Below are 25,673 nucleotides of genomic sequence, written 5' to 3'. Positions count from 1 at the left end.
CCCCCCAAGGGGGATGGCCACGCCGCAATCCCGTCTCCTCCTTTCTCTTCTCGGGATCTTGGGCACACACACACACATGCCCGGCGTGAATTTAAGCCACCAGGTCTGGGATTTGAACCGCGGTCAACTACATGGGAATCCAGTGACATAGCCATTATGCTAGCTGCTGGTCCCACATCTCTCTCCTTTCTAACCAAGATTTTCCTTAATTTTCAGAGTATCACTTTTAAAAAATTATTTTATTTAACTTTATTTATTTATTTTAATTTGACCAGAGAGGGACAGAGTAAGAGTGAGAGAAAGGGAAAGTGAGAAAACAATGAGCCAGGTCCAGGACTTGAACTGCGGTCAGCCATGTGGGAGTTCAGCACTCTTAAGCACCACACCACCTGCCGGGCCCTAGAGTCACCATTTTCTAAGCCAGCGTTGTCCAAAGATAGGTAATGCAAACCATAAACAGCATTTCTAATTTTTCTTATGACTATCATATATAATTTCAAATTTATGTGGAAGTGCCAGAGGGCATGTACCTGTGCCTGAGAGAGAAGAGAAGGAAGAGGGAGAAAGTAGCCCCCACAGGGCCCGCTCACAGCACAGTCCTTTTTTCTCTGGTTCTCCATCCTGTCAAGATCTTGGGCTCTTGTGCCTCCAGACACGCTTTTCAAGCTGCAGTGGCCAAAACTTGAGCTCTAGTGAGCCAACTCCCACTGCATAGCACTTACTGCTACACTATGGGGCCAGCCCTATTTTCAAATATTTTTCGTATTTACATTTCAAAAAATAAAAGAGACAGGCGAAATTAATTTTTTTTAAAGTGAGAAACAGAGGAGAGAGAAGAGATATCCTTGATAAGAGCTCATGCTAGATTTCCAGCTAGCAAAGACCACAGGTGCCTGGCCTGTTCGGGTTGGTTCTAGGAACAGAACTGGGGCCTCTCACACAGCCCTACACTTTCGCAGCAGTGCCTTACCACTTGCACCATCATGGTTAGGCTAAATCTAATGTTAATAATGCATTTTTAAGCTAGTATATCCAAAGTATTATCATTTCAACATACAATCAATATAAAAATTATTAATGCGGGACAGCAGTTGGAGTAATGGCTATGTCGTTGGACTCCCATGCAGTCGACTGTGGTTTGAGTCCCGGACCTGGTGACTTAAACTCACACCGGGTGCGTGTGTGCGTGCCCAAGATCCCAAGAGAATGGAGAAGGGATTGTGATGTGGCCATCCCCCCTGGGAAGTGATTTCTTGCTTTCTCTCTCTCTTTCTGGCGAGTGCATGCCCTATAGCAAAAACCTCTCCAAAAAAAAAAAAAATTATTAATGAGAATTTGCAGTTTTTTCCTTCTTATGTAAAAATGTAATGTATATTTTAGAAAATCAGCACATTTCAATTTAGACTAGCCACATTTCAAGGGTTTACTAGCTACATGTGGCTACCATGGTAGATGGTGAAGTTCTAAGTGTCAGGAGGATGGTTCTTGGCAGTGAGCTTGGGTGAACTAGTCAGGCTGGGCCCTGACTCCCCGAGCCACATTAACCAGAGAGGCCTCTGAGAGGGGGGATCTTCTGGCCTTATGGAGCAAGAAGGATCCTAGCGCAACTACAATTCCATGTGGTTTTGAACCGAGAAGGATTGAGCAAGTTCTTCCTTGCCTCTAACGGTCTTTCCCTCCCTCCCCAACCCCACTACTCCATCTCAACCTCTCTTTAGAACTAAGTTCTAAAATGTTCATCATCTGCCAGTGATTATCATCCTCTCTCAGATGCAAATGGAAACAAAATTCCAGTTCAGGAGATGAATTGTACAACATAGTGACTATCGTTAGTAACAACGTACTATGCTCTTGAAAACTACTAAAAGAATAGATTTTAAGTGTTTCACCACAAAAACAATGCATGTTAATTGGCTCAATTTAGCTATTCCACAAAATGTATGTTTTTAAATTTTAATTTATTTTTAATTTGCCAGACAGTATGTGCTCTCTTAGGTGGGAAGGGGAGGGGGAGGAGGAGGCGAAAACACCTCCCACAAGGAATAGTCACATCACGACCCCTGCCCCTCTCCATCTCTACCTTGGGATTCTGGGTACACACATGTGTGCCTGGCATGGCTTTTCAAGGTGCTGGGCCAGGACTCAAACTGTGCAGTTGGCCATATGGGATCCAACTTATGTAACCACCAGGTTGTGGGCTGGCCCCACACTATGCACCTATTTTAAAACATCGTGGTGTACATGATAAATAGATACAGCTTTTATTAGTCAATTAAAAAAAAAAAGAAAAAAGTATATGTAGAAGTTAGGATGGGAAGCAGAAAGTCTTTTCGGGTTCTATTTGAGAACTTTGAAAAGTAGCACTGCTTAAAAGCCAGCCTTGATAAGAAAGCCCTCAGAGCTGATCCTGCTAGGGCGGACATCATGACAAGTCTTTCCAGCGCAGCCCCTAACTCTAACAGGAGCCTTAGTAGCCCAAGGCAGCAGCAATGAGTGAGTGCACCCATTCACCTTCTGGGCGCCATGAGTTTCTGTCTTTCTAGGTGAGTAGATTTGAAACTGAAAACTACATCAAGGGTACTTAAAGGAAAAATTGGGCAGACTTGTCCTGCCCACCCATTCCAATCAGAATGGAAGAAGCCACTCCTCCACTGCAGAAAATGACCTTTGATCCTATTCAAGGAGATTTCAGTTGGTCTTCAAGGTAGGATGTGCCCTGGGGAAGGCTGGCTTGATTTTGAGGTCAGAACCACTTGTCCTCATTCTGACATTTTAGGGTGAATTTGTGTATCTTTCTTTCAGTTCATTATGTGTGTGTGTATTGTGGGTTTTGTTGTTGTTGTTGTTGTTAATTGCCAAAGTATGCATGTGTTTACCAGAGAGAGGGCATGCACCCCACAGTGGGGAATGGTCACACTACAAGCCTTTTCCCTCCATTTCTCCATCCTGTTGGGGTTTTAGGCGTGGATGCACATGCGCCCTGGAATGTTTACCAAGCTGCTGAGACCAGAATTTGAACTGTAGTCAGCCATATGGGATCCAGCTCCCTTCACACAATGCTTAACCCCTGCACTATACCATCAACCCTTCCAGTTCATTATTGTAAGTTTGTTTGAAGGGGGTCTCAACTCCCTATTTCCAAGTTCTTCAAGGGACCTCACTTTCACTCCCATGAAGTACTAGTAGTAAGCATTATGACCCTGCAGAAGCTTTCAAATCTGAACAGGAACACCATTCTTACTTTATTTCGATGAGACTTGGACGGTGTACTTAACCCACAAATGTTTGTTTCCTTAGCCTTCCTGACTACTGCTTTTTTCCAATCTGTAGTGTTCCTAGTTCTTTTGTCTTGGGACAGTTATGCCTGTTGGGGGTCCCTAAGTGCATGGCTGACCCAACTTCATTGCCCCAGAAGGGAAGTTATCCGAAGTATACTCTCTATCATCAACAGCTTTCTTTTTCTTTTAATAATTGCCAGAGGGCACCTGTGCCTGCCAAAGAGAAAGAGAGCAGCCCCCAGTGAGGTGTGGTCATGCTACAATCCCTTTTGTTCTCCTTTCCTTCATTTCTCCATCCCGTCAAAATGTGGGGCATGGGGACCAGCTGTTAGCGTAATGGCTATGTCGCTGGACTCCCACGTAGTCGACTGCGGTTCGCGTCCCAGACCCCGTGGCTTAAACTCACGCCGGGCGCATTTGCATGCATGCCCAAGATCCAGAGAGGAGAATGGAGGAGAAGTGATTGCGGTGTGGCCGTCCCCCCTGGGGGATGATTTCTCGCTTTCTATCTCTCTGTCTCTCTCTGTCTGTCTGGCGAGTGCACACGCCCTATAGCAAAAACCTCTCCAAAAAAAAAATGTGGGGCATGAAGGAACACATTCCCAGTGTGCTGCTCAAGCCACCAGGTCCATTACAGTTGACCATGTGGGAACAGTTCCCAATACACCACACCTAACCAGTGTGCCACAGGGCTGAACCCAACCACTTTTTTTTTTTTTTAATTTTCCTAAACAAACAAAATATTTTTATTGAGTTTTTTTCCCCTAATCGTTTTGATATATAAATTTGTTCTGCAAAATTTGGAATAGTCTGGTAGGATGAAGAAGAAACATTTTCATCTTACTCTCTAGAAAACACCATGTTAACTTTTTGGTAATCAACAGTTTTTTGAGCCTATTATATTCTGTAACTGTCAAAACTACATCCCTGGTATGATCTTGGTGTGAAGCCAAGATTAGCACATGCAAAAACTGTAGAAGATCTGGATGCAGAATTAATTCATTTATTCATTCGTTCAGCGCCTGGGGAGTTGCAGAGCAGTATCCCAAGCTAATCTGAAAGTTTCGTTCCCTTGGGGATATGATCAAGGAAAGGTCATCATGTACAGTGCATCCCCCCGAAGTCGGAAGAGGAACGGCTGATACCAGTGGTAGAGCTGGTCTTTATGGATGGAAGGCAGCTGTATCATTTCACTCTGTAGAGGGGATTAAAACTCACCATGGAAAATAATTTTACCATTTCAATGCCAGGAAGCTTCTAAATATCTTTTTACAAGGAGTTTTGTTCATTTTTAATGTTTGTGACCAAGGCTAGGGAGGGAAAAAAGGCCTAGCGTCTGGCAAAAAAAAAAAAAAAAGAAAAAAGAACCAACTAAAATGTAGTAACTTAATTGGTAAATGTGGTCAACCTCTGGGGATTGAAATGAAAATGCCGTTAAAGGTCTGGTTAATGTTCTGTGGTTGCAAATGAGGGGCAAGGCCTTCTTTCTTCCTTAATGACTGATAACCTTAACTATAATTACATGTAGAATTGCATATATAAATAGATTGCAGGTATGCGAGGGTACATTTGAAATGTGTATTTCGGGGAGTAGGAAGGAAGAATGAGGGTGGCTTGTGAAGCCGAGGAAATGCTGAGTTTGGGATCTTGGATGGTTTACTTATCTCTAAGGGAGTTTTGGGGTCTTGTGGTGGTAGAATTGAGGCATAAGTTACAGGATGGACTGGAGTCAACAACCAGGTTAGTTCTGGGGACTTTGGCAGGGCTATGCTGTGCCACCAGGTAGGGCATAAAATCAAAGCAACAAAGGGAGATGAGAGGGAGCCAGTGTGCAAGGGAGTGGTGTGTGCTACTTCATATTGCCAAAGGCAGGATATGGCAGTTGTAATCTCTGGGTATGTGGTGACAGGGGATTTGTCCGTTATTTTTTAAGCTGTTTTTATTTTAATTTATTTATTTTAAATTTTGCTACAGAGTGTGCTTGCCACAAAAAGACACAGACAGAGAGAGTGAAAAATGAGAAAGCACCCCCAGAGAGGTTGGCCATGCCATAATCTCTTCTCCTCCATTCCCCTCTTGGTATTTTTGGCCTGCACCCACATGTGCCTGGCATATTTTTCAAGCCATCTGATCTGGCTTGTTAGCCATGTGGGATCGAGCCACCCTAACCATCACACCACCAACTGGCCTGTTTCCAATATTTTTGATTCTTGCAAAAATATTTTCAAGATAAGTGACACATTTCTCTATTCTCACTTATATTTATGTATTCATTTAATTTGGTATAAGGTGTATGTGTTTGCTAGAGAGAGACTGAGAGAGAAAGAGGGAAAGTGAGAAAGCATCCCCTAGAGGGAAAAGCCATGCCTCAATTCCTTCTCCATTTCTCTTCTCAGGATTTTGTACATGCACACATGTGCTTGGCATGTTGTTCAAGCTGTGGGGTCCAGCACTCCAATAGCAGTCGACCATGGGGGATTCTAACGACCTTAGCGCCTTCGTGCTACCAGCTGGTTCATCCTACTTATTTAAATAATTATTTTTATTGGGATCAGCAGTTAGCGTAATGGCTATGCTGCTAGACTCCCATGTAGTCGACTGTGGTTTGCATCCTGGACCCGGTGGCTTAAAATTCACGCAGGGCGCGCGTGCGTGCGTGCCCAAGATCCTGAAGGGAGAATGGAGGAGAAGGGATTGCGGCGTGACCATTCTCCCTGGGGGGTGATTTCTCGCTTTCTGTCTCTCTGTCTCTCTCTGTCTGTCTGGCGAGCGCACGCGCCCTATAGCAAAAACCTCTCCAATAATAATAATAATAATAATAACAATTAGTATTTAGTTCTTCCATTGCAATTTTTGGCTTTTCAAAGTCTTATAATTTTGGAACTACAATTTCATATCCTATTAAACTCAAGGAAGCATTTGAAAAGTTCTTTTAAGCCTTACTTTTGAAAAAAAAAAACTTTTTTTTTATTTTTAAGAGCAGTTTTACATTCGTAGCAAAATTGAGAGTGCTAGGTACAGAGATTTTACATAGACCCTCTGCTTCTTGTTTTTCTTCTACTAATTGTTGACCCCAACTATGGTGAGGGAGCTCTTCCCTTTCCCCTTTCCAGTCCAAGGTTAAAACACAGTTCCCCAACTCTCAGGTACCTGGGAGGTTTCTGACCTAGGACTTTGGAGACCTTCTAAGAAGGAGAGATCCATTCTGGGGGAGCCGGATGTATGGCTGCAGAGATAAGGAGGCAGGAGTTAGAGAAGGAGCCACATGGCCCAGCTGGGGATGCCCTCGAGCCTGTGTCCTCTCCCAGGCACCCATCCTTGGCCAGGAGACCAGAGACACAGTGGGGGCTGCTTCCTTGGGACCAGAAGCATCAAGATACTTTTCTGTGTTAGCCAGTCTCCCCTTGTACTGAAGGAGAGGGAGTGAGAATGAGAGTAGAGCTGAAAGAACAGGAAACCCAAAGGGGCCTGAGATTCATGAATGGATAAGTCACTTTGTAAAGAAAATCTCTAAAGAAATGTTAATTGCCAGAGGGGGTAGACTTAGGCACATGCACATGTGCATATGAGAGAGAGAAAGAGAGAGAAACTTCCAGTAGGGCATGGTCCTTTTTTCATCATTTCTCCATCCAGTCAGGATTTTGCGCACATATGCACATGCATCTGGCTTGTTTTTCAAGCCAATGGGGCCAGGATTCAAACCGTGGTCAACCATATAGGATCTGGTTCCCTGTGCTCAGTACTTTACTACTGTGCTATGGGGCTGGTCCATGTAATGCCCCCCTCCTCCAACCCTTTTACTTTCTTTCTTTTCTATTTTTCTTTTCTTTTTCTTTTTCTTTTTTTTTTTTTTTTTTTTTACTGTGAAGTGTGTGCACTTGCTGGGGAGAGAGAGAGAGAGAAAGTGAGAAATTACCTCCCAGTGAGAATAGCCATGCCACAGTCTCTTCGCCTTCATTCTCTCAGGATTTGGGGCACATATGCATATACACCTGGTGTGAGTTTCTATTCTAGCCACTGGGTCTGGGACTCAAACTGTGGTCAGCACCCTTAACCACCACACCACCCGCTGACTCCCGCACCCTTTTTCTTTAATTGCCAGAAGGCACATGTGCTCAAGAGAGAAAGAGAGAGAGGAGGGAGAAAGCAGTCCCCAGTGTGGCATTGTCACACCACAGTCCTTTCTCCTCCACTTTTCCATCCTGTTGGGATCTTGGGCAGGCATGCACGCACATCTGGTATGTTTCTCGAGGGCCCAGAGTCTAACTGCAGTCAGTCATGTGGGATTCAGTTTCTCTAACCACTAAGCTACAGGCAGTCCAATGTTACGTGACTTTTATCTTATTTAAAAATATATGCAACACATCTAAGGTGTCTTCAAAAAGCTAACAGGAAAATATGTATTGGGAAAAAAACAACTATGTATAGATTTCAAAACAGTTTGCACCAAAATAAACTGCACTTTAATTTCATCTTTCCATGAACTTTTGAAAGCTCCTTCATAAGTATATGTAAAAGTAGGGAGGACAGTATAACGAACTTCCATTTACCTGCTGTTCAGCTTTAGAAACTGTCAAACCCGTGGTGTGATCCCTCCTGTCACTGTACCCCAACCAAGCTGGATTGTTTATAAGCAAATCTCAGTCCCGTTTAGCATGTATTTCTGAAAGAAAAAAGACTAAAAAGAAGACTTATGATTATTTCCAAATATTTTTAAAATAATTAATTAATGGGGACCAGCAGGTGGTGTGGTGGTAAAGGCACTGGACACTCCCACATGGCCGACCAGGGTTCAAGTCCTGAATCTGATGGCTTGCTTTCTCACTTCCTCTCTCTCTCACTGTCACCCTGTCTCTCTCTGGTCAAATTAAAAAATGAATGAATGAATAAATAAAATAAGTAATTATTTTAAAAAAGAATTAATTAATTTTAATTTTAATTTTTTAATTTGACCAGAGAAGGGGGGAGAGAGAGAGAGAGAGAGAGGAAAAAGTGAGAAAGCAAGCCGCCAGATCTGGGGACTAGAACTGCGGTTGACCATGTGGGATAGCGCCCTTAACCACCACACCACCTGCTGGCCCCTATTTCTAAATCTTAATCTTGTTTCCCTTCATTCCTCACCTGTCACCCGAGTATGAATTAGGAACCTTGAGTTCTAGACCTAGTTCATCCACTTGCCGGCTGTGGGACTAACAGCTTGTCATGTGACCTTTCTGGACTTTTCCTTACCTGAGTGGTTGAACTAGACTATTATAAAGCCCCTCCACTTATAGAAACCAAACATTCTTGCACAAGGTCATCCTCAAAGTTCAAGAGACTTAGAGATTTGGCACAGGAGCTACTTGCTGCTTGGTTCTTTGAGTCAGTGCCTTGTTCAGAATCAAGACCCTTTCAATAAAGAACCAAGAGAAAGTTGCGGAGACTGATAATGGCTGAATCTGTAACTTAGAGTTTTAAACAAAACAAAACGAGCCTTGGATGTCCCTCTGAGCAGTTTTGTGTTGCCCTTGGTATGTGTTCTGACAGCCAATTTAAATTTTTTTTTTAACTTTACTTATTTAGTTTTTAATTTGACCAGAGAGAGACAAAGTGTGTGTGTGTGGGGGGGGTGAGAAAGCAAGCTGCCAGGTCTAGGACTTGAACCAAGTTCCAGCGCCCTTAACCACCATGCCACCTGCCAGCCCCAAGCCTCAATTAATCTTAACAAGTGTTCTGCTGAGTTGTAATATGGGAAGGGTCAAGTGATTGAAACAGAGTTCGCTCTTAAGAAGACCAACCTGGGGACCAGCAGATGGTGTAATGGTTATATTACTGGACTCCTAGACCTGGTGACTTGAAACTCACACCAGATGCGTGTGCTTAAGATCCTTGAGAGGAGAATTGAGGAGAAGGAATTTCAGCATGGCCATTCCCCTGGGGTTGATTTGCTTTATGTCTCTCTGTCTCTCCGGCAAGTGCATGCACCCTATAGCAAAAATCACTCCTAAAAGAAAAAAAAAAAGACCAACCTGAAATAACAGTTAGTGAAAAGCAATGTTCATGTTGCTTTGGGAGGTTACAGGTACTTTCCTAGGCAATCAGGAACTGGTTTCTCTCATATTCCAGGATGGTTAATAAGGACACCTATTTTACAGGTGAATGAACTAGATATTAAGTCAAAAAGTGTATTTAAGGCTGCCTAGTAAATGAAGGATTAAGTCTAGAACAGAATTTTTAAAAACTTGCCAGAGGGCATGTGTGCTTGCAGGAGAGACAGAGAGGGAAAGTAAGAAGCATTCCCCATGGGGAATAGTCATGTTGTAATCCCTTCTCCATTTCTCCTTCCTTTCAGGATTTTGGGTGTACAAGTGCACACAAGTACTGGACGTATTTTTCAAGTTGCTGAATCCTGGACTCGAACCATACAGTTGGCCAAGTGGGACCCAGCTGCCTTAACCACCAGGCCACCAGGTAGCCTGACTTTGTTTTCTTTATGGAATGCAGGAGCAGCAAATGGCATTGTGGTTAAGGTGCCGGGCTCCCACATGGCAACCATGGTTTGAATTCCAGACCTAGCAGTTTGAAACTCATGCCAGGAGCCAGTGTGCATGCCCCAAATCCCGAGAGGATAATAGAGGATAAGAGAAGGAATTGAGGTGTGGCCATCCCCAGGGGACAGGGTAATTTCTCACTTTCCCTCTCACTGTCTCTGTCTCTCTCCAGCAAGCACATGCACCTAATGGCAAAAACCTTAAAAAAAATCATAAAATGCATACTGTAGAGGTTAAGGTTTAGGGGAAGACATGCGTCCTCTTTGTTAATGGAAGGAACTTTGTGAAAGAGAATGGTGCCTAGCCCAGAGGAGAGCGGCCCATGCAACCCCCACAGTGTGCCACGTGCATCATGGGCGTCCTCTCATTGGTTTCCCCCACCACTGCTAGAACTAGAATGATGGGAACATCAAGAGTAAGTAGCCCTTGGGAACCAGCAGTTAGCGTAATGGCTATGTCGCTGGACTCCCACGTAGTCGACCGCGGTTCGCGTCCCGACCCGGTGACTTAAAACTCACGCCGGGCGTGTGTGCGTGCGTGCCCAAGATCCCGAGAGGAGAATGGGGGAGAAGGGATTGCGGCATGACCATCCCCCCGGGGGGTGATTTCTCGCTTTCTGTCTCTATGTCTCTCTCTGTCTGGCGAGCGCACGCGCCCTACAGTGAAAATCTCTCCAAAAAAAAAAAGAGTAAGTGGCCCTTGGGGGCTGGCCAGAGGTGCAGCAGTGAAATGTGACCCTCTGTAAGGCCAACCCGCGAGAAGTTTGGTTCTGGGTTCCCATCTGGAGACCTCCCTGAGTACATCAGGCACACTCGTGTCCATGATCCAGAGCTGGCTGAGGCCAGAGTTGGATTGTGACCTTGGTGGGGTGGTGGTGGGCTGTCCCTCCATCTTTCTCTGTTTCTGTCTCTCTCACATGGAAGTAATAAGTAAATAAATAAACTCTTTTGAAAAAAATAATAAAAGAGGAAGCAGTCCAGCGTTGCTCAACTGGTAAGTGAAAGACACAGGCTTGAACCCGGACTCATGGTCTCAGGTGCTGCGTGCATCTGTCCTGCTTCCCATAACTTGAAGAGGACTGGGGAAACGAGACTGGAGGAAGACTATTTGGAAAAAGAAACTGTCGGTTGTCAGTATAATGGGAGAAGAGCAAAGGCTTACGATTGTTGCAGTTTCTTTCTCTTAAATCACCACAACCCAGAGAAGGGGAAAAAATGAAGTACCCATATGGAAAAAGCCCCCACAATGACCATTTTAAAGCATAAGCTCTAATCAGCTCAGAGGATTTGCAGGAAACTTATTGTAGCTATTGACAGGAACTATTGTTTTGGTGCCAGAGCTTTAAATTAGGGGTTAGGATGAAAGGGGTTAGGGACTAAGCATGATGGCTGATATTTCAAACGGAAACCAGTATTCATTCCATAATGGGGAGCTCCGTTGGTCTGTGAGTCTGAGGGCCAGTTACTGTGCCCCAAGGAGGGCCTGGGCTGCAGGACCCACTCTGGCTTGTTCTGAGGGGCTTCTGAAAAGGGTCAGAACATGCACTCGCTGTGTTCTTGCACCACAGCTCCTTAGCGGTTCGCTTCTGAGGCCCCCTCCTTAGCAGGAAATGGTAAAGGAATCGACAGGAAACCTAAAACAAGGGAAGGGAAACTCCTCCCTCCTATCAAAGGACAGGCAAGGGTCAGGATGAAAATGGAAAGTGGGTATGTGCGTTAAACTGCCTGGGGAAGCTGTGGGGATCCATGTAGAAAGAGAGTTTGACTCTTCAGAGGAAACAAAGCGCTCTGCCTGAAGGGCGAGGGTGCATGGTCAACTGTGGTGTTTGTTGCACGTCTTCAGTGTCCAGTCTCCGACCTCCAGAAGTCTGCACACCATCCCCAGGACCAGAGAAGATACTGTTTTCTTACTTACATGGGGCAGGGGTTCTTGTGTTCTGAGCAGCAGAGTGGACAGCCTCTCGCTTGCCTCTGACCTCTGACTTGTTCAAGGCAGCAGACGCCAAAGTTAAGTTTAGTTTTATCAGAAGTGGTGAAAAGTACACATGGAATCACATCAGAAGAAATATTTACTGTGAAAGAGCAGAGGACTGCAAAATAGTTTTTCTGTTTTACCAGGTTCTTTGTCATTGAAAACCCTCACTATATTCTTGAGGTAGAAGGACAGCCTTGAGGTGAGCCCGTGGGAGAAACTGAGTCCAAGAAGAAGAAACTGTTTCTCTGAAATTCAACAACTCATTCTTGCGGACTAGATCTTAGCTTTGAGGGTTCACGTCTTGAGTGTGGCTCAGTGAGTTGTGCTCCTTGATGAAAGAGAAAATTAGAACATTTTATGTCGAAGGCGCTCCACAATGAAAAGGCAGCACCCAGCCCGCCGTCTCATCGATACCGTGGTGGAAGTGGGTTCTTAATGTAAGCAAAGCCTGTGTTTAGATTGTTACCTGAAGAAAGAAAAACAAACTGCCAAATGCTGATTCTACTGTTTTGATGGGAAAAAATTTATAACAGGCAAGTCAGAAGCAACAAAACTTTTGAAAAATGGGCCTGGGGAGAGTCCAACGCAGTTTCATAATGGGTATGAATAGTTATTTTGCTGTGTGTGTGTGTTTTTTTTCTTTCTCTTTTTGGGTTTTGATGTGGATCTCTTTCTATTTGTTCAGGAAATTGTGACGTGTACTCTGGGCAGGGTTTGAGGTTTTGGAACCTTTTCTAAAAGGGACAGCAAGCACCCTGTTGCACTTCTTACTTGTGAGGCTGGTGAGCAGCCGGGGGGCTGGACGGAGCCGGTCATGATGCAGAAGCTACTCAAGTGCACTAGGATGGTCCTGGCCCTCTTCCTCATCCTGGCTTTGGAATCTTCAGTGCAAGGTAAGACCTGGAGGCGAGTTCTCCTGACACCTTCACCCTAAGCCTCAGAATCCACCTGCATGACGGCTTTCAGGCTAAGATACAGAATGTGTAATTCTGTGGGAACAGAGACACAGAAGGGCTTGGGGTGACCGAACTCCTTTGTGTGAGTTGAGTTTGGTACCAAGTAGGATTCACCTGTAAGTAGGTGTGGTCTTGTAAACTCTTACAATGATTGAGTTGCGCTGTTTTATTTCTGGATGAAAATGTGTGGTTGACAAATTTAAAATGTTCAGGAAAGGAACATAGAAAATGACCCATGTGTCTTTTGCATGAAGGAGACAGCATATTGGTGTTTTGGAGCCTCCCTTACCCTTGAGCCCCAGGAATCCCAAGTTATAATACATTGTGGTGGCGTCATCATTATTTTAACATTGACAGATGCTGCTTTCCAGATGGGCACATTTGACTGTGTATATTTCTCTTTTTCATCTTGGTTCTTATGGAAAATTCAGTTATGGCTAGACAGAGTGGTTGCAAATCTGCTCGGATTTTAGAGAGGCCAAATAATGTTAGCACTTGTGCTGTCACTCTGCGAAACACAACATTTGGAAACATCTTCTTAGGCTTCTCTACCATTTAGGGCTAATTCGTCAGATTAAAAGCTTTAATGATGGCGTAATGGTTATGTCACTGGACTCCCAAGTAGTCAACTGAGGTTCGAATCCCAGACCCAGTGGCTTAAAACATGCTGGGTGTGTGTGTGTGTGTGTGTGTGTGTGTGTGTGCGCGCGCCCAAAATCCCGAGAGGAGAATGGAAGAGAAGGGATTGTAGCGTGGCCATCCCCCCCTGTGGGGATGATGTCTCACTTTCTGTCTCTCTATCTCTGTCTCTTTGGTGAGCGCATGTGCTCTTTTTTCTCTTAAAACAAAAACAAAAACAAGAACGATGTTTAATGACTAGGACAGTGAAAACAATCAGTTTTTAAAAAAAAAATACAATTTCTTTTTCTTTGATAAATAAGAAATTGTGTCTGAATAAAGCAGAAGGTATGGCCTGATAAATAGATGGTAGAATTTATGCACAGTAGAAAAACACTAAGTTCCCCCAAGTGGTAAAGGAAACATTGAGTCACAGTGACACACATGTCCTGGATTTGTTTCTTCGAAGTGACTTCCAATTGTCATGTTCTTACTTCCGGTGGACATGAAATCTAACAGATGATCTCAGAGACATTTAGTATATATTGGGAATTTATAAGATAATTTTCTTCTAGTTATGCTAACACTGAAGAACAACACAATTAATATTGTTGAAAGTTTTCATAATCTGTTTATTTTTAAAGTATAAAACATCATTGATTGCAGAAACAGACTTTACTTGGTCTTTTAAGAAGTACCTTCGGCTTGACGAAATAGCACCCCAGTTACATGGCCTCTGACAAGGTCCACATTTGTAGCTCAGACTCGAGTGACCCGTTAGTGCTGGGTATATCCCAACTAGAGCTGCAAGACTTTATATTATTATGTTTTATATTATATATTATTTTCAAACTCCCACAGAAATATTACATTTTCCTACTAAGATTCAATAGGTAAAACTAAAATGAAAACAAAAACTTTCCTAATATAGTATGTATTTGTTAGAAGGAAATGAAAAAAAAGAAAGAAAGAAACCATCATGACATCGTAGAAAATCCTAGCATTTATGTCACCTCCTAATGAGAGCGTTACTTTTTGTTGAAAAAGGGAACAAAAAAAGAGACGGTGAATAATCTGAAAACTAGGGTGTTTCCAAAGAAGGGCACTTGGTGCTGGGCTCAAGGACTTGTGCCTGCATCTGAGCACAAAGGGAAACTTGTGCCCAGGCGAGGCTGTGTGAGTGACAGCAGCACAGGCTGCAGTGCGGAGCTGGGACACCTTTGCATCACACCTCCGGGTGATGCCAGCTATGTCTCCATAACATCTCTCATCTTTTACCAAGTTTACTTAACCCATTGGGTTGACTGATCAAATTAACTAGGCTTCTTGCTTGCTTTTACTAAGCATATTCAAAATCTTCTTAGGTTTCTGTGTGAGTGATCGGGCTGCCATGATGAAGAACGCTGGGGGGCTTACACAAGAGACATTTATTTCCTCACAGCTCTGGAGGCTAGAATCCACCATCAGGGTGTTGGCGGGGTTGGTTTCATTCTGAGGCCTCTCTCTAGCTTACAGATGGCACCTTCTCCCTTCGTCTTCCCTCCCCTCGTCTGTGTCCCGATACCCTATGCTCGTAAGGACACCCACTCGTTGCAGACTAGGACCAGCCTAATGAGCTCATCTTAGCTGATCACATCAGCAATGGCCCTGTTTCCATGTAAGGTCATGTTGTGAGGTACAGTGGGTTAAGACTTTCACAATATGGGGTCCAGAGGATGGCATAGCAGTTACATCGCTGGACTCCCACATGACCAACCTCAATTCCAGTCCTGGACCCGGTGGCTTGAAACTCACACTGGGCACATGTACATGCATGCCCAAGGTCTCGAGGGGAGAATGGAGGGGAAAGGATTGTCGTGTGGCCATCGCCTCTGGGGGGTGATTTCTCACTTTCCCTCTCACTGTCTGTCTTTCTCTGGTGAGCAGATGCACCTTAAGGCCCAAACATCTAAAAAAAAAACTTTTAAAGTATGCATTTTGAGTTGGACACAACTCAGCCCATTGCGCTTAGTTGTACTATAAGCCAAATCCACGTAAAACTATAAAATTGTGTCTTCTGAGTGCAAAGAAATGGAAATTTGGATGTGTGAGACCTGGGAGCACTGGTGGCTAATCTAGTTCATACAGAACTCCAGGGGATTATTGATGAGGCTAGTGAATCCTGTAATGGTATGCATCTTTCAAAGGTGCCCATAAAGAGAGAAAATGGAGGGCTGGGAAATTGCGTGGTAGTTGAGGTGCTGGACTCTCACATGGCCAACTGTGGTTCGAGTCCCGGACCTGGCAGCTTAGTTTCTCAATTTCTCTCTCTCTGGTCAAATTAAAAAAAATAATAATATGAATAAAACTAAATAAATAATCCTTTTTTTAAAAAAAATTATTCATTCGTTTATTTCAATTTGACCAGAGGGAGACACACACATACAGAGAGAGAGAGAGAGAGACAGAGACAGAGAGGGAAAGGGAGAAAGGAAGCCGCCAGGTCCGGGTCTCAAACTGTGGTTGGCCATGTGGGAGTGTCCAGCACCTTAACCACCACGCCATCTGCTGGTCCCCAATAAATAATCCTTTTAAAAAGAGAGAGAGGAGATGAAAAACCCATGAGCAGGCGTGGCCCAGGGGCCAGGGCAGGGCCATGTGTCCATTCTACACTGTTTCAAGATCAGTCACGATATCCATTCCACATAGTGCACTGCTCTTTGTAATGTGACTTCACATCCTTTCTCTGGTAATGATGGTCATGTTCCCTTATGAGGAAGAATTAGCACCAATTTATAGAGGAGAAAATTGGATCCGACTTTCATCATTTCATTTGCTTTTTACATTAGCTCCTTCCAAAAAGTTTGTGAGTCTTGCCCAAGGCCCCTTACAACTAATTAAGGGCAGAGCTCTTTGTCCAGTTCCAAGGGCAGAATTAACTTTCTCCTGCAACTTGTGGAATAGAGATTTTTTTTTCTTTTTTCTTTTTTCTTTTTTTTTTTTTTTAGATTTTGTTTTTAAACCATTCCTTTGACTAAAGCCCTTGGCCTAATGTTTAGCAATGAGTAGAGGGAGAAATTGAAAGTAAACTTGGAGATTTTTATAGCTTGTCAAATCCTGCAAGCCAGGGAGAAACTTATCTATCTTGTGGAACTGATAGACCAGCAGGAAGTAACTCTAACTTAGATAACGACAGCAGTTAATTTTTTAAAATCTGCCAGAAGGCACGTGTGTGCTTGAGAAGGACAAAGTGAGAAAGCACCCTGTCCCTTCTCCATTTCTTCTTTCTTTTGGGATTATGGGCACACATACGCCTGATATGTCTTTCAAGCCCCTGGCCTGGGAACTTTAACAATCTAGCTGGCCATGTGGGATCCAGCCACCTTAACCACCATGCCACTGACTGGCCCACAGTAGCCGTTTAAATGCTACTGTTTTGAGTTCATCAAAATGGTCTCCCCCCAGCCCCACCATGATAGCAGTTTCTGTTTAAGTTTCTCTAACATGCCTGCAATATGTTTCCATTAAGAATAGAAAATTAGCAAACCGTGACTATGTCGGGAAAAATCGGTAACATAAAGAGATACAAAGAGACTACAGGAGAAGGTTGTTTGCTCTGCTATTATTTACACATAGGAAGTATTTTCATAAAGCAGGGCTAGTGACTGTGTGTGGTGAGGGGCCTTGAGGGAAGCGATTCTAAGTGAAAACCATTCTTTCCTCTGGAACTCACTACATGGTAAGCCAGTAGATCTTGCAGGAAGAGAACATTTCTGTCCATGAGCGTACTCCCTTTTATTTTATTTATTTTTTGCTGTAGGGCGCGTGTGCTCACCCGAGAGACAGAGAGGGGAAAAGTGATGAGAAATCACCCCTACCCCCCTGGCTACACTACAATCCCTTTTCCATTCCCCTCTTGGGATTTTGGGTACATTTGTGCATGCACCCAGTGTTTTTCAAGCTGCCAGATCCAGGGTTAGAATGTGTAGTCAGCCATGTGGATTCCAACACCTTCACCACCATACCACTCACTGGCCCATTTTTATTTATTTTCTTTTAATTATGATAATTTTAAAACATTTACCTTAAGACCCAATCAAGATACTCTCATGGGAGCCAGCAGGTTGCATGGTGGTTAAGACGCTGGACACTGCCACACGGCTGACTATAATTCGAGTCCCGGACCTGGTGGCTTGCTTTCTTACTTTCCGTCCCTCTTTCTCTGTGTCTCTCTCTGGTCAAATTAAAATGAATGAATGAATAAATAAAATTAAATAATAATTCTATAATATTTTTTTAAGAAAAAGATACTCTCACAATTTCAGGTCCTAGAACTAAGAATTTTCACATTTTGTCCATACTCTTGAGTGGCTATGTCAGGAATTTTGTGTCTATCGCCTTGTTCTTTATTTCAAAGTACATTTAATATCATCAGCCTTAAGTTAGATAGACTTTTGGAGTGGAAGGACTTCTACCTTTGACTTCTTTATACAAATTTTTTTTCTAGCCCTTGCTATAGGGCACGTGCACTTGGTGGAGAAAGAAAAATAAAGTGAGACATCACTTCTAAGAGGGGATGACCACACTGCAATTTCTTCTTCATTCTCCTGTCAGCATTTTGGGCACACAAGCTTGGCATGTTTTTTAAGCCATCGGATCCAGGACTTGAATCATGCAGTTGGCCATGTGGGGTCCACCTGCCTTAATCACTGTCCCACTGGTTGGCCCTCTCTATATAATAGATTTTAAAAGTTGAGTTCTGAACTCTGAAGGAATTTTGTATTTTAGAAATATGTCTTTGTGGGACCAGCAGGTGGCGTGGTATTTAAGGTGCTGGACACTCCCACATGGCTGACCATGGTTCGAGTCCCGGACCTGGTGGCTTGCTTTATCACTTTCCCCCCCTCTCTCTCTGGTCTAATTAAAATAAATGAATGAATAAATAAAAATAAATAAATAATTTTTAAAAAGAAATATGTTTTTGTTAATTTATCAAAGTTATACAAGTGGGACCAGCAGTTGGCATAATGGCTATGTCCCTGGACTCCCATGTAGCGACTGCAGTTCGAGTCCCAGACCCAGTGGCTTAAACTCACGCTGGGCACGTGTGCATGCATGCCCAAGATCCTGAGAGGAGAATGGAAGAGAAGGGACTGTGGCGTGGCCATCCCCCCTGGGGGGTAATTTCTCGCTTTTTGTCTCTCTGTCTCTCTCTGTTTGTCTGGCGAGCTCACACGCCCTATAGCAAAAACCTCTCAAAAAAAAATTATACTAATGAAAAGATGTGACCTGGGGCCAGCAGGTGATGTGGTGGTTAAAGTATGCTGGATTCCCACATGGCTGAATGCAGTTCAAATCCTGGACCTAGCAGCTTGCTTTCTCACTTTCTCTCTTGCTCTCTCTCTCTCACTCTGTCCCTCTCTGATCAAATTAAAACAAATAAATAAAATGAAATAAAATAATTTTTAAAAAAATAAAATAAAAGATGTGGCCTTTCACCTGGATTTTTCCTCATAAAGCATTGATCTTGGGACCAGCAGATGGCATAGTGGTTATATCATTGGACTCCCATATGGCCAACTGCTGTTTGAGTCCCAGACTGGTGGGTTTCAACTCATGCTAGGCATGTGTATGTGCATGCATGCCCAAGATCCCAAAGGATTAGAGAAGGGATTACAGTGTGGCCTCCTCCCCCCAGGGGGTGATTTCTCACTTTCCCTTTCACTATCTTTCTTTTTTTTTCTCTCCAGTGAGTGTACATACTCTGAGGCAAAAACCTCTAAACAAAACTAAGTAAAAAAAAGCATTTATCTTCTTGTTCTGTTTAGCTTTTTATCCAAGCAAACCATTTCTCAGCTTGATATTCAAGTATTATCAAATGTTTAAGCCATATGTAGAGGAGACCTCCTACACTTCTGCCCAAGCTACCTGTAGCTCCTGAACACTTGCGATATGTGCCCAAATGCAAAATATATGAAATCCAGAAAACTTAGTATCAAAAATATACATAATAGTTCCTCAACAACTTTCATATTGAGTATATGTTAAATGATAATTTTTAAAATATGTTGAGTTAAATGTATTAAAATTAATTTTATCTGTCTCTTTTTACCTTATTTATTTATTTATTTATTTTTTTAATATGGCTGCTAGAGCATTTCAAACTTCTTGTGTGGTTTGCCTTCAGTTTCTATTGGACAGTGCTGGTCAGCCAGCGTAAGGTGTGACTGCATCGCCCTCTGCTGGAGGAGAGGTTGAACACGTCCTCCACTCACAAGAAAATCTATCATGAGACCCTAGAACAAAAGAACTGGAGTTCGGTACAGCACGAGTACTAGGGCACTCTGTGTATCCCTTAACCTTTTGGAAGCTGATTTGATTTATCTCAAAGAGATGAGAAAAAGAGATTGGCTTTAGGATCAGATATGGGTTTGAATCCAGGTTTCTCTACTTAGCACCTATGTAGCTTCAATTTTCCTTTGTATAAAATGGAAATAATAGTATAAAAATAATAGTATTATCAAATGAGTAGTATGTATCTGGCACTATGGTAAGTCTTTATTTTTTTTCTAATTGCCAGAGAGAGAGAGAGAAAGAGAGAGAACCTCTCCCCCCCCCCGTTGGGGTGTGGCCATTGCAATCTCTCTTTATTTTTCTTTTGAGAGTTTTTTGCCTTAGGGACATGCGTGCTGGTGAGAGAAAGAGAAGTGAGAAACCAAGCGGGGATGGTCATACTGTAATCCCTTCTCCAAAAATCTTGGGCATGCACACACATGCACCCAGCGTAAGTTTCAAGTGCTGGGTCTGGGACTCAGACTGAGGTTGGCCATATGGGAGTCCAGTGATGTAATTGCTACACCATCTGCTAGCCCCTCAGACTCTTTTCCTCCACTTTTCTTTACTGTCAAGATTTTTGGCACATTGGTCCATATACCTGCCATGTTTTTTGAGGATTTTTCAAATCACATTCAACCATGTGGGACCCAGTTCACAATGAACAGCATTTAGTTGCTGAACTATAAGGACAGCCTCTCTATAAAAGTCTTTATGTGCATTTTCTCATTTAAGTTTTGTGACAAACATGTGATATTATTAGTACTTTCACTTTACAGAGGGGGCTCAGAGAAATTACCTCGGGTTTTATAACTAATGAGTAGCAGGGAACCAGCAGTTAGCGTAATGGCTATGTCGCTGGACTCCCACATAGTCGACTGCGGTTCACGTCCTGGACCCAGTGGCTTAAAACTCACGCCGGGCGCGTGTGCGTGCGTGCCCAAGATCCCGAGAGGAGAATGGAGGAGAAGGGATTGCGGCGTGACCATCACTCCAGGGGGTGACTTCTCGCTTTCTGTCTCTATGTCTCTCTCTGTCTGTCTGGTGAGTGCACGCGCCCAATAGCGAAAAAAAAAAACAAAACAAAAACAAAAAACTAATGAGTAGCAGAACTGGGACCTCAGTCCAGGCTGCTGACTCTAACTCTCTGCTATTTTATAAGAGTGCTGTGAGGTTGGGGCTGGCAAGTGGTGTGGTGGTTAAGGGCAGTGGACTCCCACATGGCCAACTGCAGTTTGAGCCCTGGACCTGGCAGCTTGCTTTCTCACTTTCCCTCTCTCTCCCTGTCTCTCTCTTATTCTGTCCTTCTCTGGTCAAATCAAAATAAATAAATAAATAAAGTTAAATAAAACAATTCTTTAAAAAAAAAAGTGCTGTGAGGTGTCAGCAGGTGGCATAGTGGTTAAGGTGCTGGACTCTCACATGACCAACTGCAGTTTCAGTCCTGGACCCAGTGACTTGAAAAATATGCTGGGCACATGTGCGTGTTTGCCCTCAATCCTGAGAGGTTAATGTTGGAGAAGTGACTGTGGCATGGTCCTTCCTTCTGCTGGGCGATTTCTCATTTTCCCTCTCTCTGTCTCTCTGCCTCCCTCCTCTCTAGCCAGCGCACGTGCCCAATGACCAAAACAAAAAATCTGCTGTGAGGACAAGGCATGTGAAAGGCTGGGGCATAGTGGGTGCTGCTGTTTTATCACCCGGCACAAGACGTGTTCACACTTTACCTTCCACCAAATTTAATCTATGTAATGAAAAACTTCTTAGGGAGAGAGTAACTGGAAGCTGCGGAAGCGATACTAACCATGTGCATTCCTTGTTCGGCCAGGATATCCTATGCGGAGAGCCAGGTACCAGTGGGTGCGCTGCAGTCCTGACAGTAACTCTGCAAACTGCATCGATGAAAAGGGACCGTTGTTCGACCTACTTCCAGAGGAATCCAATAGAATCCTCCCACCAAGGAGCGATCCTTTTTCGTAAGTGGACTTTTCTCTGATTTTTAAGTGGTCTTAATTTCACAACCTTTGTGGAAATCTTGGCATGGAGGTAGGAAGATAGTTGAGAGTGTCTCTCTCTCTTTTTTTTTTTCAGGTTTTTGCCACAGGGCGTGTGCACTAGCCAGAAAGAGAGAGACAGAAATAGAGAGAGGGAAAGTGAGCTGTTTATTGGGAATTGGTTCCCAGATAGCTGAATGTGATCTGCATACCAGCCCAGGGGCTCAAAAAACATGGCAGGAATGTGCACTGACATCCCAAAATCCTGACAGCAAGGAGAAATGGAGGAAAAGAGATTGCGGGGCTAGCAGGTGGCATAGTGGTTACATTGCTGGACTCCCTCATGGCCCCATGGGAGGTGGCCATGCTGTATCCTCTCTCCTCCATTCTCCTCTCAGGATCTTGGGCACACATGCACACGTGCCTGGTGTGAGTTTCAAGCCACCAGGTTCAGGACTCAGACTTTAGTTGGACACGTGGGAATTTAGCAACTTAACCACTGTGCCATCTCCTGACCCCAAGAGTGTCTTCTTTTGTTCTTTTTTTTTTTAAGAGAGATTTTTGCTGTAGGGTGTGTGTGCTCGCTGTAGAGACAGAGAGAGACAGAAAGCAAGAAATCACCCCTCAAGGGGGATGGTCATACTACAATCCCTTCTCCTCCATTCTCCTCTTGGGATTTTGGACCTGCACGGACATGCACCTGGTGTGAGTTTAAACCACTGAGTCCGGGACTTGAACCATGGTCGACTACGTGGGAATTCAGCAATATAACCATTACACTATCTGCTGGCCCCTAAGCTTTGGTTTAGATAGTTCCGTTTTTATTGCACAATACATGGATATAAAACCATACTGTGTACACTGGCATCTGAGAAGTACAAGTGTACCTGATTAATCTAGTCTTGGAAAAGTTTTATGGAGGGGGTAGTGGCAGAGATAACCCAGCAGGGATTGAAAATAATTGAACATTGGGACTAACAGGTGGCATGGAGGTTAATGTGCTGGATTCCTCATGGCTGACTGGGCAGTTTGTGTCCTGGATAAGGTGGTTTGAGGATCATGCTGGGCACATGGGCTTGTGTGCCCAAGATCCCGAGAGCAGAATGGAGGAGAAGGGATTGCGGTCTGGCCATCCCGCTGGGGGATATTTCCTCCTCTCTCTCTCTCTCTGTCTTTGGTGAGCACATAAGCCCTAAAGCATGTAGACCCTGTTGGGGTGACTGTCTCTTGGAAGAGATAAATATTTTTTTTTAATTAAAAAAAAAACCCAACATCCTGGGAACCAGCGGACGGTATAATGGTTATGCTGCTGGATGCCTACATAGCTAACTGCAGTTTGAGTCCTGGACCTGGAAGCTTGAAACTCATGCTGGGTGCATGTGTGTGCATGACCAAAATCTTGAGAGAATGGAGGAGAAGGAATTGCACTGTGGCCATCCCCCACTCCCCCATAGTGTGATGTCTCACTTTCTGTCTGTCTCTCTGGTAAGTGCATATGTACTATAGCAAAAATCTCTCTTAAAAAAAAAATTCTGGAATAAAAAGTGATTTAAATAAAAAAAGAAATTAAGGGGGGTTGCGGCAGGTGGCATAGTAGTTAAGGGCACATCCACACGGCTGACTGCAGTTCAAGTCCTGGACCTGGTGGCTTACTTTCTCACTTTCCCCCGTCTCCGTTTCTCTCTGATCAAATTTTTTAAAAATATAAATAAATAAATAAAGATAGAATAAAATAATTCTAAAAAAAAAGAAATTATGAAAAGGAGGAATTAATGGCTATGACCTACAAAATAAAAATTAAATCTCTTCGATCACATTAAACCTACTTTAAACTAGCAAAAAGGCTCAATAGGAATTCATAAGCAACAAAGAATTGAATTATATTAAAATCCATTATTTATTGTTATTAGGTTTATTTATTTGTCCATGAGTGAGAAAAAGAGAGAACGAGCACTCCAATAACGTCTCGATGCTACAGACCACACCCAGCTTCAGCCTGCCCCAGATCATGGGCAAATACATGCCTGATATACACAGCGCAGCTTTTGGGTGCAATCCCAGAACTTTCTGATGTGGGCCGATCTTGCAGAGCATTGCTTTTACTGCTAGGTCACTGTCTGGCCCCTAGATTTCATTATTTCAGTGAATATCAGAGATATCATACATCAAAAATCTATTAAGAAAAGGATTTTCAGGACCAGCAGGTGGTGTAACGGTTACATCGCTGGCTCTCATGTAGTTGATTGTGGTTTGAGTCCCAGACCCTTAAAACTCATGCTGGGCATGTGTGCGTGCATGCCCAAAATACCAAGAGGAGTCTGGATGAGAAGGGATTGTGGCATGGCCATCCCCGCAGGGGGGTGATTTCTCACTTTATGTCTCTCTGTTGAGTATATGCGCCCTATAGCAAAAAGCTCTCTTTTAAAAAAAAGAAAAGAAAACGAAAAGTAAGAAAAAGGAAAGGATTTTCTAGACTCAAACCTAGGAAATTACTCTCTTCAAAGGCAGTGAAATCATGCCCTAACCAGGTAAAGCCATCACCACTTTGGTAACCTCTGGTGACTCTCTGGCAGTCACTGAGATTCTATCATTACAATCCTCAAAACACAACTTTTTTTTTTTTAATTTCCCACTGTGCTCTTACTTTCACTCCACAGGGTTAAGTTCGAAAGTAATATAGCATCCTTCATTGCATTTTTTTGTTAAGAGATTTTTGCTATAGGGTGCATGTGCTTGCCAGAGAGACAGAGACAGAGAGAAAAAAAGTGAGAAATCACCTGCCAGGGGGTGTGGCCATGCCTCAGTCCCTTCTTCTCCATTCTCCTCTTGAGGGTTAGGGCATGCACGCACATGTGCCCGGTATGAGTTTGAAGCCATGGGGTCTGGGACTCAAACCAGCATTGGTCATGTGGGAGTCCAGTGACGTAACCATTATGCCATCTGCTGGTGCCATGAGGGGTCGGTATTGTATCCCCACTCCCCTTCTCTAGGATTTCAGTTCTACACTTAACTCTCTGAACCCAGTATCATTTCATCGCGAGCAGGCGTATTCAGCCTCTCCTGTGTGTAGGCAAAATCTCTCCTTGGACTCTGCGTTCTCTCCAGCTGTTGCTGCATTCTCTGCTCCCCTGCACAGTGACATTTCCTGGGCCCACTGTCCAGACCCCCCAGCCCCTGCAATTGGACTTCTGTTTCTAGACTCTACCGAGGGTGCTTGTTAAGGTCACAGCTGTTCCTGAGTGTCACATCCACTGATTACCTCCCTGTGTTTAGCTTACTTGGCCTCTTCGTTGCCTTAGAAAACAGTTAATTGCCCCTTCTTTGCAATACTTTCCTCCCTGGGCTTCCGCGCCCCATCTCGTCCTTAGTTTCCTCCTACTTCGCTTGTTCTTCCTCCTCTGTTCAGTATGTAATGTGTTGATGTGGTCTTGGCCCTGTCCTGGGCCCTGTTATGCCTGTTCCACATTTTGTTGTTGTTGTTTTTCAATTTGCTACAGGGTGTGTGCGCTACTATGGCCTGTGGTTTATTATTGTCATGGAGAAAATGACCCATAGTCTATGACCCTCCACTGTTGACTGATCTCGTTCCCCTTCCTGTCACTGAAGGGTGGCACCATTGCTCTGGTCTTTCAGTGCTCCTTTGAGACACGCCCTACCCTGATATGGTAGCCTCACCTTTCGGCATTTCGACTGAATTTCTGCAGGTTGGAGGCAGAATAATCCGGGGGATATATATATATATATGTATATATATATTTAAAATTTTTTGAGAAAATGAAATAATATGCTGGAAAATATAATGCTTACCTTGTTGTAAATAATTTTTTGGGGGCCAGCAGATGGCGTACTGGTTATGTCATTGGACTCCCACATGGCTGACCATGGTTCAAGTCCCAGGCCTAGTGGCTTGAAAATCATGCCTAGTGTGCATGCGTGGCCAAGATCTCAGGAGGAGAAGGGAGGAGAAGGGATTGTGCTGTGGCCATTCCTGCCACGCCCCCCCCACCCCCGGCC

The 25,673-nt window shown here is 43.8% G+C and overlaps 1 protein-coding gene across 1 annotated transcript in view; it reads left to right on the top strand.

Moving 5' to 3' along the window:
- Nucleotides 1-12,518: 12,518 nt before the first annotated feature.
- SRGN (serglycin) overlaps nucleotides 12,519-25,673 on the top strand; it is a 34,748-nt gene continuing 21,593 nt past the window's right edge. The window contains exons 1-2 of the mRNA XM_006148932.3: nucleotides 12,519-12,675; nucleotides 21,494-21,641. Of these exons, the coding sequence (XP_006148994.1) occupies nucleotides 12,597-12,675; nucleotides 21,494-21,641 (227 nt within the window). The 5' untranslated portion in view covers nucleotides 12,519-12,596. The remainder of the gene's footprint in view (nucleotides 12,676-21,493; nucleotides 21,642-25,673) is intronic.

This window comes from Tupaia chinensis, unplaced genomic scaffold (assembly GCF_000334495.1).
Source record: "Tupaia chinensis unplaced genomic scaffold, TupChi_1.0 Scaffold000250_1, whole genome shotgun sequence".
Lineage (NCBI taxonomy): Eukaryota > Metazoa > Chordata > Mammalia > Scandentia > Tupaiidae > Tupaia > Tupaia belangeri.
This window is presented reverse-complemented; position numbering and strand designations above follow the sequence as displayed.